General features: G+C 41.7%; 1 protein-coding gene across 1 annotated transcript in view; it reads right to left on the bottom strand.

Moving 5' to 3' along the window:
* Positions 1–12,108, bottom strand: part of TOP3B (DNA topoisomerase III beta) — a 44,668-nt gene that overhangs the window by 20,322 nt on the left and 12,238 nt on the right. Inside the window, exons 4-11 of the mRNA XM_075216264.1 lie at positions 8,629–8,735; positions 7,532–7,606; positions 7,114–7,310; positions 6,731–6,887; positions 6,398–6,511; positions 2,861–2,951; positions 2,354–2,508; positions 1,346–1,451 (exon numbers count right to left, since the gene is read on the bottom strand). Coding sequence (XP_075072365.1) covers positions 1,346–1,451; positions 2,354–2,508; positions 2,861–2,951; positions 6,398–6,511; positions 6,731–6,887; positions 7,114–7,310; positions 7,532–7,606; positions 8,629–8,735 — 1,002 coding nt within the window. The remainder of the gene's footprint in view (positions 1–1,345; positions 1,452–2,353; positions 2,509–2,860; positions 2,952–6,397; positions 6,512–6,730; positions 6,888–7,113; positions 7,311–7,531; positions 7,607–8,628; positions 8,736–12,108) is intronic.

Here is a 12,108-nt window from a genome sequence, read left to right as displayed (position 1 = left end):
AAAAATTAACCATGACAATTTCCAGAGTCTTCTGTGCACTTTGGTATCATGTACCATATAGATAACATTTTGTAGGACGTCTTCTTGACTGCAGTGCATTTTGAGACATGCCTTGGCGTTTCTACACATTCCAGGGGAAGTAGCTAGAATGTCACTACCTGTCAGTTCAGCAACAATATAGCACCTCTTCCCCTGGGCAACATTTCACAAAGACTTTTGTAGCTTGTTTTTGTGAACGAGGGAGGGTGAACTAGGTGAGGGTGTAAGGAAGTGCTTTAGACAGAGATATCAAATATTACTGGTCTGAAGTTTCTGTATTAAACTTAGCTGAAAAGAAGGTATGTTACCTCCTAGCCATAGGTCAGCAACCCTTATAAATGCTTGGACTTCACCAAAGGATCTACTGCTTTTTACTAGGGGAAGTCAAAGTTTGTCAAAAAAGAACATAAAGAGCAAAGATTATGTTTATTTTTTATTCCAAAAAGAAAGGAAAGATTGGACTATCTTGTCATTGACTGAAGAAATCCTGGATGCAGGACACCACAACAGGCCATCCAGGGAAACCAGAAGGACCAACAATGACTCAAAAATACCAAAGGAATGATGGAGGGCTGAATACATTAGGAGCTCAATTGACAAAATAGTGCAGTCAAAATGTAGAGCTATAAGTTTGAATAACTCAATCTACTTTGGACTTTTTTCATTTTTAACAAAAAACGTTTTAGTTATTCTCAATTATTAACAATACAATACATTTTTTACAGTTTAATGGATGAAACTGTAAATGCATAGAATGTTATTTGTGTTGTGTGGATGATATTACTCAAGTATACTCGGGATTCATTCTTTGACCAACCTTGCACCAAAAAATCCCCTTTCCTCCATCTGCAATAGGGAAATAAACAATTGGATGTCATAAAGTCAATGAGAAGGGAGGGAGGAATACTACCATTTGCAGAAGCTTCCTACCACAATAATCACCCCAACACTCTAGAATTTTGAGAACAAATGGGCTGATGGAATGGCAATGGGATGTTGCCATCTTTCACACCTGCTTCACTGATGCTTCATGACGCCCCGTCCAGAAAAAACCTACTGCAGTTGACACTAGTCTGCTGGGGCAGAGAGCAATCTATCTGGATCATCAACTTCAGTCACACCATTTCATGCCTGTGGCACATATCAGTTATGAAAGGGGGAACCAGCAATCAACAAGCTATGGAAGAGACAGTTGTATTCATGGAATAGGCATAGAGAAATGATCTGGCTCTATCACATGTCTTCATCCCAAGAGGTGGAAAATTACAACTACAGTGCACACTATTTTGTCAGTGTGACACCTTACCAAGTTCTGCCTCTGTTGCTGAACGCATGGGTGTAATCGGTGGGTGGTCTCCAGCATCTGTTCCTTTTCTGGGACGGTTAATACCTTCAGCAAGCAAAGCTTTAACCTAAAAGAAAAAAAAATATATAAAAAAAAATGCACTTTCAAAATATCTGTGATCACAGGATCTAGACAGACGACATGAAACAGGGTGGGCTTGTGTATTTAATATATAAGTACAGTTCTGCACATCATTCCACCATCAGTTTCATTAGTAACTCAAAAGAACAACCTTTCCACACTTGAGATTACTGTCGCAAAATTATACTCATCATATACATATGTAAATCAAGCATACTATGTGGCACTGTATGCTAACTGGCTTGATACAATCAAAGTCTAATAAAAAAAAAAAAATATTACAAAACTGTTGTCACTTTAAAGCAGCTCTCATAGAATGGTTTTTTTTTATCATTAAATAGCAAATTAAGTACCTTTTAAGCATGCCGATAGCCATTTTTCTGCCCTTCTACAAATCATTATCCTTTCAAAATCTCTGTAGGTCGCAAAGTAATGCAGTCATTCACTTATAGTTCTCATCATGTCATGAGAAGGCAAAGGGGGAATAAGGTGGAGGGGAGGGTTCATAGTACACAGAGCAGACAGAGCTCTATGCTTGCTACATCATGTGTCATGTGACTGTGGTTGCCATAGTCATCCATAACACTATGCAGAAATATAAATCATTAACAGCAGGCTGCACAAACTAATCAAGGAAAATTGTATATACCAAGATTATTCTTATTGTCTGCTACAGTGATTTATGTTAAAACAAAAACACACCTCATTTTTGCCTGCCATTGCTGCTTTAATCTCATTGGCTTTATGAGCGTAATTTATCGAAACATTCATGACAATAATAACATTCAAAACTATAGTCCTCTACCCACATTGTTTCTGTTACATTACAGAAAATGGCAGACCAGGGCATCAAACATCATGTGAAGCAACAGGAGCTCCTGCACTCACCAAATCAGCCCAGAATGGATTGTTAGCCTGCTGCCTTAGGGTCCCTTTCAGGTCAAAGTTCTCCGGATAGTGTGTGGTCTCTGTGCGGGGATAGCTGATGTAACCCTGGGTGTATAATCGCTCGGCAATCTGCATAGTGTGCTGAGGACCCATTCCTGAAACAAAATGAGAATCTGAGCCACACAGGCTGCACAGTCTGCAATTCTCTCCCAAATGTACTATGCTATGGGAGACAGGCCACTATAGGTCATTAAGAAATACGAATATAGATTAAGATTTGTTATGGTTTGGGATACCTTGGGGTTCAATATTACTAGAATATTTTACTACTGGTGTTTTAGGTGTAGTGGCCCAGTACTTGATTTCTCAATTCTATATCTTCCCTAATAAACAGAAATGTGGTTACAAGCATCTGAATTATGTAACCAATTCTTCCAATGCATGAGCACAATTTTGTACATAATAAGCTACGTCATTACTGCTATGCCACACATTTGTACAACATACCCAAAGCTGAACTGGCCACACGCAACATTTCCACTGTGTTTAACGCCTGGGGTCTCTGCTTGGCCTTCTCCTTCTTGCTGACAGATTCCACCTGTAGGCAAGATACACATTCTAAATAAATATCGATATGCACCACCTACACAACTAGCTTTGCTGCTGTTACAGTAAGTTGAAAATGGTTTCATGGCACCGAAGAAAATACAAACTATCACATTAAATAGCAAGCTAGTTTGTAAGCTATAGATGTTTTTTTAACCTTGTTAAGTACTGAATAATGGTACAAACACCCACATTAACAGAAAAAAACATTAACAATACCATAGGGCTTATATAATAGCATAAGAGTAAATAGTAATACAACCTATGAAATGAATACAGAAATAAAATAACAGCCACACAGTGGAAGCCAAACCTAAGCTTTAATAACAATAAAATGAGTGTGATAGGAACTGCACGGCGATTCAAGGGAGGGGTTCCAGCTTTTCTTTCTAAAAGTTCCCTAACTTGGCTTCCTCCTAAACCCACTCTGTGTATATATGAAATGATACAATAAATGTTTAAATCTGCAATTCTTTCTAAATCCTGTAATATCATCATGTGTGCAACGGAAACAAAAGCTGTGCCCATAATTCAAAAATAAATTGATAAATATTTTTAACAAACTATATCACCTAGGAGGAAGCCATATACATTCAAATGCTCTATTCTACAGTATCACAAACCCTTCAATAGGATATAAAAAAAAAAATTTAACTTGCGTTGAAAAACATAGAGTGCAGAAACCTGCAGCTTCAAGGAAGAGAGACAGAGACCTTTGTTGAGACCCTCCTGTAGGAAGGATAGCAGATGAGAATGATGAAAACATGATAAAACTCTCACAAAACAGACTATATGCCTTCTACACCCGGAAGTAATTTGCGGAAAAAGGTGGTTTTTTAGCCTTTATCATGGGCTGCACCTTGTTGGAGAAACCCTTGGCCCGAAGAAACAGGGTCTCAGTAGACACGCCGTCAAAACCAGACGACCTAAAGAGCGGCAACCAAGAGGTCTCCAGCATCCATGTACCTTGCAGCAGGATCCCTGGACTTTGCACAAAAAAGATGGACCTTGAAGTTCCGATGGAACACCATAAGATCTATCTCTGGCTGACCCCAAGGATAGGCCAGATTAGCAAAAACTCAGCGCGAAGAGACCATTCCTCTCGATAGATCCTGTTACGGCTGAGCTAATTAGCCTCCCAATTCTCCACCCCCTGGTTGAAAATGGTCAATATCATGGGAACATATAGTTCCACCCAGAACATGATCCACACTGTCTCCTTCATGGTAATGGCGCTGTAGCGTTGTCCAATTAGAGTTTCAGGGGCTTGCCAGCCAGAATCCCCCAAGTCTGTAAAAGCGCACTGAGTTCCAGCATGTTGATGTTCAGCAGTGTCTCCTAGGGAGATCAGTGGCCCTGGAATCGGAAAGCACTGATGACCGTGCCCCACCCTGACAAACTGGGTCCACTCCCACAATTGGAGGGACTGACCCTTGGTGAGATTCGACCTGGTCACCCACATGAGGGACTGACAAGCGATCACAGACAACTGGATGAGCTGCTTGCCCACATGAAGGCTGTTTATCTATCACTTTCAGAGAAGCTCCGCCTGGAGTGGCCAAGAATGAAACTAGACCAAAGGTACCGCTTTGAACACGGACACCATAATCCCAAGCAGCTTTATGCAGCAGAGAAGGGACACTTCCTGCTTGGCTCGGTGGGACCTGGTCTAGGATAGAACAGAGAGAACCTTGTGCTCCGAAAGGAACACTGGCTGACACACTGTGTCGAAATCAAGGCCAAGAAAATGTATCCTTTACATGGGAATCAAGGAAGACTCGAGCAGGTTGAAGATCCAGCCGCATGCTTCCACAATTTGCAAAGTCAGCTGAATGTATTGTAGAAGGACAGAATATGAAGGAGCTTTCAACAAGAGGTCATCTAAAGAAGGAACAATAATGACGCCCTGAGAACGCAGGAGACCCGCCATGACAGCTATAAACTTTGTGAAAACCCGTGGGGTGGTAACTAGGCCAAAGGCCGGAACTGATAATGTGCATTACGGACTGCAAAGCAAAGTAGACACTGATGTCCTCTCCAAATGGGGCTTGGAGGTAAGTATCGTACATAGAATCAAGGAACTCCCTACGTTCCATGTACGGGATGAAGGTCCGCAAACACTAAAGTTTGTAGAACCCCGAAGACTAAGTCATCCACGCCCTAAGAGTCCTCCCCATCAGACTCCTGAAGTAACTCACCATCATCTTCAGAAGAGGTCAGAAACAGAGACAATTGTCTAAACCATCTCTGGAACATGATGTTTACTCTTCATCCTATGGGGGACACGAAGGAGGCATTCCAAGAGAAAGAGTTCCAAACAAGACCCTGGGCGGACTCAGCCTGGGACAGCCCACTAGTGGATGGTACCAGCAGCAAAGGCGGAATGTGTGGTGCAGTAAAAGGAAGAGAAGAGTCACCTACCTCTCTGTGAGACATTACCCAACTGAGTTCAGCTATGGACGTTGTCAGAGACTTAAGCCGCCAGTGCAGATGCAGGCAACTGTTCATCACAGAACTCCACCTCACACGTTGCACACAGGGCATCTGGGTCCGACAGTCCACAAGACAATTTAGCTTTACATTTTGCAAGTAATGTAGCACAGACTTTCCAGCAGACCATTTAGTCTTGGAAGTCCCTTTTGCAGCCATAGTGGTAAAGTTAAAACCCACAAAAATTGCCAGAGAAAGGTCAGAAATTAATATTTTCATTAAATACAGAAGCTGTATAATACAGACAGACTGGTCACTGACACCTATATAGTAACTATAAATGAAACGGATATATAGGAGGGCTCACTCACACATTCTCACACTAGACAAGATTAAAAGGGTAGAAAGGAGTATATTCTCCCCCGAGAGCGCAGCTGTCAGCACCAGCCGCACACACAGCATATCTGTGCAGACGCCGGCAAGCACTGCAGCTGAGAGGAAGAAAATGGCTGCAGCATGTTGGAGGTGAGGGGAGCCTGCAGGCTACTCACCTCGGCTCAGGGACTGGAGAAAGCCCGGCTATCCACTCCCTAGGAACTGACCTTGAGCTCAACAAAAAAGTAAAGGAAAAAAGAAATAATGAAAAAAAAACATGGCAATAGCCCTAAAAGTACACCTCACTCCAAAGAGCACTGAGGATTGTTCCATCGAGGAGGTGCATAGTAGGGGAGGAGCTATTCTCTCAAAACTTTGAGACTTAAACTGTCCTTGCTCCAGGTCCACCTACTTTACCCCATTGTCGCAGTGTCCTCCAATGGCATAACAGAGAAATGTAATTATGTAATACAAATTGAATACGCTTCCATTAAAGTTTTCATTTAGCCAGGCCTATACATAAGCAAACCTGGGTGTTTTGCATAAATGAGAAAGGCACATAGTAAAATAAACACTGCAATCTGTCAGAAGATTTATGTGTTACGGAAAAGAGTGTGTAATTTGCAGTGCTACCTTTGCCTCCCTGCTTGTCTTTGTGATGTTTAGGAACATCTGAGCAATCTCTCTGTCAAAGACCCGCACTCGATCCCAATCCAGATTAAGAGGATGCTCTTGGCCTCGACTCACCTGAGTGAGAGAAAATATAACTTGGAGAATTGTAAGTATAAAACACAGCATCTAATCACAGCATGAAAGAGAAAATTAAATTTATACCTATAAACAAATTTGTATAATGAACATATTTTAGAGAGACAAGCACTGTATTCATAATATTGCAGTGATAGTATGATCTACACATAAAATGGTTTAGCGGATATAATTCAGTGCACTTGGTTAATTACAGACCTTGACTTGAAGGACCCAGTATGTTTCAGGCTTGAAGGACTGAATCTTATCATGTCTCTCCACACAGAATCCCAATGTGGGGGTCTGGCAGGGGCCGAATGATATTAATGAACTGTCCAGATTGCCATATTTGCCTTGAAAATACTTTGTCTGAAACCTGCGTACAAAGAGTAAAAATCAATGATACAAGCAGGATGGAAATAATATCAAACTATGCACAATACATATTCATTAAGACAGTGATGAATTTGTTTTATTACAGTTAAGATTTTCTGCTACACTGAACTGGAAAATTAATTAAAGCAACACAGCAAATACATTTTGTTGAAGCACATTCAAGCAGCTCCCTTACAATAGAAGGAGCTGGAAATCATTACTGTTACCTGGTGAATGCACAGCCAATCCTGAGGTCCAGCTCCTGTCTGGCATCCACGGAAAGGGCTTCATTCTTGTTGGGCTCCCCCAGTCTGTTCATAGCATTCATAATATCTGTATCTGTGATGGAGCTGAACTTGGCACGGTAGATATAACACTCCCCTCCATGTGGTCTATTCATCACTGGTAGCACTGCATCCAGGACCTGAAGTGTTATAAAGGCCAGAAAATAGGGAATGACTCACAGTTAATTTAATGACATTAGGTTGAGCCTAATACATGTTACTGGTATTATTGAACCTTTTCCTTCTCAAGACATTTTATACACCTTTGCTTATGATGCAATTCATTTTTCCCCTTCCTTATTGGTATCCATTAAAATTCCAATGTCCAACACCAAAGGCTAAACAAATGGCTAGTAATTACCTCAAAGCAAATATTTTCTCCCTCCTTGTCACAGTCCAGCCACAAGACAATATAATCACACCCACGTCCTTCCACCTGGATGAGCAGGAGAAACAGAGGATAAGATAAAGAGATTTACTTATACTGATAATATTAACCAAGCAAGTACTCAATAGACAAGAAAATCCCTATAATTACTCAAGTGGTTACCATATCTAAGCAGCATTTTTGTTTAGACACATGTTGCTTTTAATACTGATTTTTGTTTATATGCTTTATTTGGAACATTAATAAAGTGTTATTTATTTGTGGAGATAAACAGACTATTAGCATTAGTCATTATTAGCAATGCTAGGAGTCTCACTCAAGGTTGGGACAGCACAGTGGCTAAGTGGTTAGCACTTCTGCCTTACAGCACTGGGGTCATGAGTTCAATTCCCGACCATGGCCTTATCTGTGAGGAGTTTGTATGTTCTCCCCGTGTTTGCGTGGGTTTCCTCCGGGTGCTCCGGTTTCCTCCCACACTCCAAAAACATACTGGTAGGTTAATTGGCTGCTTACAAATTGACCCTAGTCTGTGTGTCTGTCTGTCTGTGTGTGTGTGTTAGGGAATTTAGACTGTAAGCCCCAATGGGGCAGGGACTGATGTGAGTGAGTTCTCTGTACGGCGCTGCGGAATTAGTGGCGCTATATAAATGAATGATGATGATGACTTTGCAATTGGACAACATATATTTAGCATTGCATACATTCTTACAGCATTGAGGGCAGTAATCATACATGGGTTGTAAATGAGTGGTCTCACTCTATCAGTATGACCACAAGGAAAACAAAAACCAGGTAAACGTAAATTAAATATGAAAGAGAAGTAGCCCTGCATCCCTTCTACATGAGAAAGTAGAAGAATATGCATGTGCTGTTCATGTAAGCTGTTAAGTAACCAGGATAACAGACACAGACTATATAATACAATATTCCCTGCAATTCAACTACTGTTTGTATTGTGTTGGATTAATTGCTTAATGATATATGATGAATAGTTTTTAAATCAGTGCAAAGACTGTGACTGAGCTTAATACCATATTATCTCACTCATTTCATTGCCCTCACTCACTCACCTGTAAGAACTTCACCATGCTGAGTTTAGGATTAGCCTCTTTCTTCTCTGTAGGCGCTTTGCTGAACAATTCTGCTGGGTCCACTTTGTCCCAGTTGTTATATTTCCCTGAAATGAGCATTGTGGAGACTTTACTATAGGTGAACGGAAAACCACTTCAAACCTTAAACCAGCTAGCATTAGTGGAGGACATGAAATTCTGGGTGTAGTCTCTTGACCTACTGATAAATATAATATAAAATAATATAATAGGGCATTTACAATACAGTGTGTACTCTAGTTACAGACATGTTGAGCATTGCGTAAATGTAATTGCTCCCCTGGAATTCGGGTTGTATAATAGATGGGCGAAACACTTCTCCCAGAGTTTGATTTTTTTACTTCCATTAAATCATTTTTCTCTAAATCCATTGGGGGACACTGACACTAGGGTACAGGGGTCCCTCCAGGAGAGAATATCTGTAACTCCTCACTGTAGGGAACTCAGTTATGTCTCTAAACAAGCTCCACAGCAGAGAAGCAAGAGAAAAGAAAATTAAAAGAGAGAGAGAGAAAAAAAACATTCTCCTAAACATTAACTTAGTAAACAACTAACAGGAGAACGTAAAGGGTTGGTGCTCAGTGTCACCCAACAAAGTCTGTGAAAAGGATTTAACATATAAGTATAAATCCTGTGGGAGACACTGAGAGTTCCCAAAGCTGCTCTTACGGGTAGGTACACTCAGAAGAAGCAGTGCACAGCACCTTTCATCCAAAACCAGCATCCTTTGATGCATGCTCCACTCAACACAGCTGCTCAGCTGAGGCCTTGTGTTGTGCCACCCAGGAAGCCCTCACTGATCTGGTAGAATGTGCCTTTAGATTACGAGGAACATAATTACCTGCCACAGTGTAAATCTGTATGATACTGAAGTGAACCCATATTGCAATTCTTTAAGGTTTCTTAAAGGGGCAACTATTTTTCTCCTGGCTATCTCCACACCACATAGATTTTGGAGCTGAGGGCTCAGTCTTGCAGATCTCCAAATATGATATTTCTTGAGGATAAGGTTGTTCTTAGGACAAAGACATTGTTTCAACATGGTGGTTTCCAAAATTTAATTTGAAGCCTGACACTGTGATCCTGGCAGATCGGACTTCAGAGGACTTCTGATACTCTATGGTAACGACGCATTTGGACTAAAATCCCGTTCTCTTCAAGTACAGAAAGTGAGAGAAACTATATAGACAATTCATTTGGAATTTTAGTCCATCTGGGGTTACACAATATGTTTAGAGACTATAAATAATACCTTATATATACCCAACAGTGACCCACTTATTTTAAATTTAGTTATATTTTGCTTTTTAAACTTATATTTTATAGGTATGCAATAACAGTTAAATTTTACCCTAGTCCAGGGTGGACATCTAATTGGTTTACAAGGACCTATTAGCAAATATTATTGTGCCTTAGGAGATCAGTACACCAGGAGTGTCCTACAATAATAGTAGTTCTTCTATCTTTTCCCCTAATTTGAAGTGATCTACCTACAAAAAAAGCAAAGTGGAGGAAGTGCTGGTGACCCTTCCATATGGAAAAATATAGAGTATCATTCTTATCCTTTATCTCTAGAACTGGCCAGAAGAGGGCTTTCCTGAAAAAGGCAGCATAGTTACCTTTTAGAAGTATTATTCACTGAATTCTGCACATCCCCACTGAACTGGCTGAGGATTAGACAGAACCACGGTTTAAAGAACAATGCATCCAAGATATTAGAGACAGGCTGCATCAGCTCTTTCCTGGGAGTGCCATTTTGCAACCCGTTGTCCTGCACATGTGAAAAACAATTTTGCCACCCAAGTGCAAAATCAGAGATGGAAAATAGGCTCTTTAGAAAACTGACTAACCTCTTGTCCAATGGGTCATTAAAGGACACTATGTCCAGAAGAATTGTGGTTCTCCTACATAGACAAAGACACTGAGGGTTCACAGCTGGAGAGGATTCCCACAATTCTAAAATATCTTTGGGAAAAGGGTCAAGTGCTCCAAAACGCTTGGAAGCATCTACCTATTCCTGACACCAACTCATTAGAGAGCTGGTCAGGGGAAAAGCATTTGTCTGGATCCACCCATTCCCTTTACACCAACTCATTAAAAAGTTCTGGGTCTGGGGGAAAACAACTGAGTGGCGGAATAGCATTCTAATAGGGAAGTACAGGGGTTAACCTTAGTATTGTGGGTCAGGACTGAAAGTACTGCCCCTGATAAGACTGTAGACAGAATCAATCACAGGCACTTTTTACATGTTGCACCATTTTCCCTAGTTTTGCCTTTTCACTCATGGAAGGGGTCCACCCTTTTGACCACAACATTCCCAAGGAATCTAATTGGGAAAGGAGAATGCTTATGCTTCAGGACTCAGATGCCTGCATTCCTTCAACTTTCCTTAAAAAAAATCTGTAACTGTTTGAATTAGGGACCTCTCTCTGGAAGGTCCTGGGACTGAAAGGTCCTAAGTACTCTGGCCCTCTCCGATAATGCGTTCTACAGACTGTGAGAGGGAGCAGGGCCACTCAAGCACTGTCTGGAGGGTTTCAGCCTCTATGGAAGCGACTTGGGATTGCAGAACACAGCAGATAGCACAGGAGGGGCATGGTTGTCCTGCAGACAGTTTAGTCTGGCATTTCACATAGACATAAATTTCCATTAACAAGGTTGAGGGACTAATGTTGTTTTGGACATGCCTCCACCCAAGGGAAAGGAAAAGCTTAATATGTACCACTCTATTGATTTCTAAAGTGAGGAGAAGACTCAGTTGCCAATATGTAGCTGGAGAGGAAAACAAGAAAGCAAAACACTTAGTTGAAAAATGGGGGAACACAGGGGTCAAGCCCTAATCAGCTGACACAACTATGCCTCCTGAGCAGACTGGGCCAATGCATGGACACTGTACAAAATCAATTCTGAAGACTGGAAGCACTGTGTAAGAAGGTAATGTCAGGCCGTAGGCCTAGGGATACTGGAGAGGAGTAAACACTAACCGGTATTAGCGCAACTGGTCTAACAGGCGCGGAGTCTAACGTGCCCCTGGTGTTCACCAGGGACCCCCGCAAGGAGGTTTGGACTTTGCTGCACAGGGCACGCAGGTCGCGGTCCTATTAGCCAGTCACCAGTGTAGTGTAGAAAGGTCAGACGGTTCCGGGTCACAGCAATCAGGAATATCAGGTACAGAGGGTAATCCAAAGGAATAGTCGCCAAGCCGAAGTCACAGTACAGAATGGGTCACACAGAAGAGTAGAATGGTCGCCAAGCCGGGGTCACAACAGGTAATCAGGAAGCAGAATACTCAGGAGTATGGAGAATAAGGAAGCCAGGAACACTGGTGGTGAACCTGTTACTCTGGCACCCTAATGGCGCCAGAGACAGGTTTAAATAGCGGGCTGACTGCAGTGATTGGCGGAGAGGAGGAGGCGGAACTGGTAGGAGAAGCGGCGTCCC

This window comes from Mixophyes fleayi, chromosome 1, assembly GCF_038048845.1.
Source record: "Mixophyes fleayi isolate aMixFle1 chromosome 1, aMixFle1.hap1, whole genome shotgun sequence".
Taxonomy (NCBI): domain Eukaryota; kingdom Metazoa; phylum Chordata; class Amphibia; order Anura; family Limnodynastidae; genus Mixophyes; species Mixophyes fleayi.
This window is presented reverse-complemented; position numbering and strand designations above follow the sequence as displayed.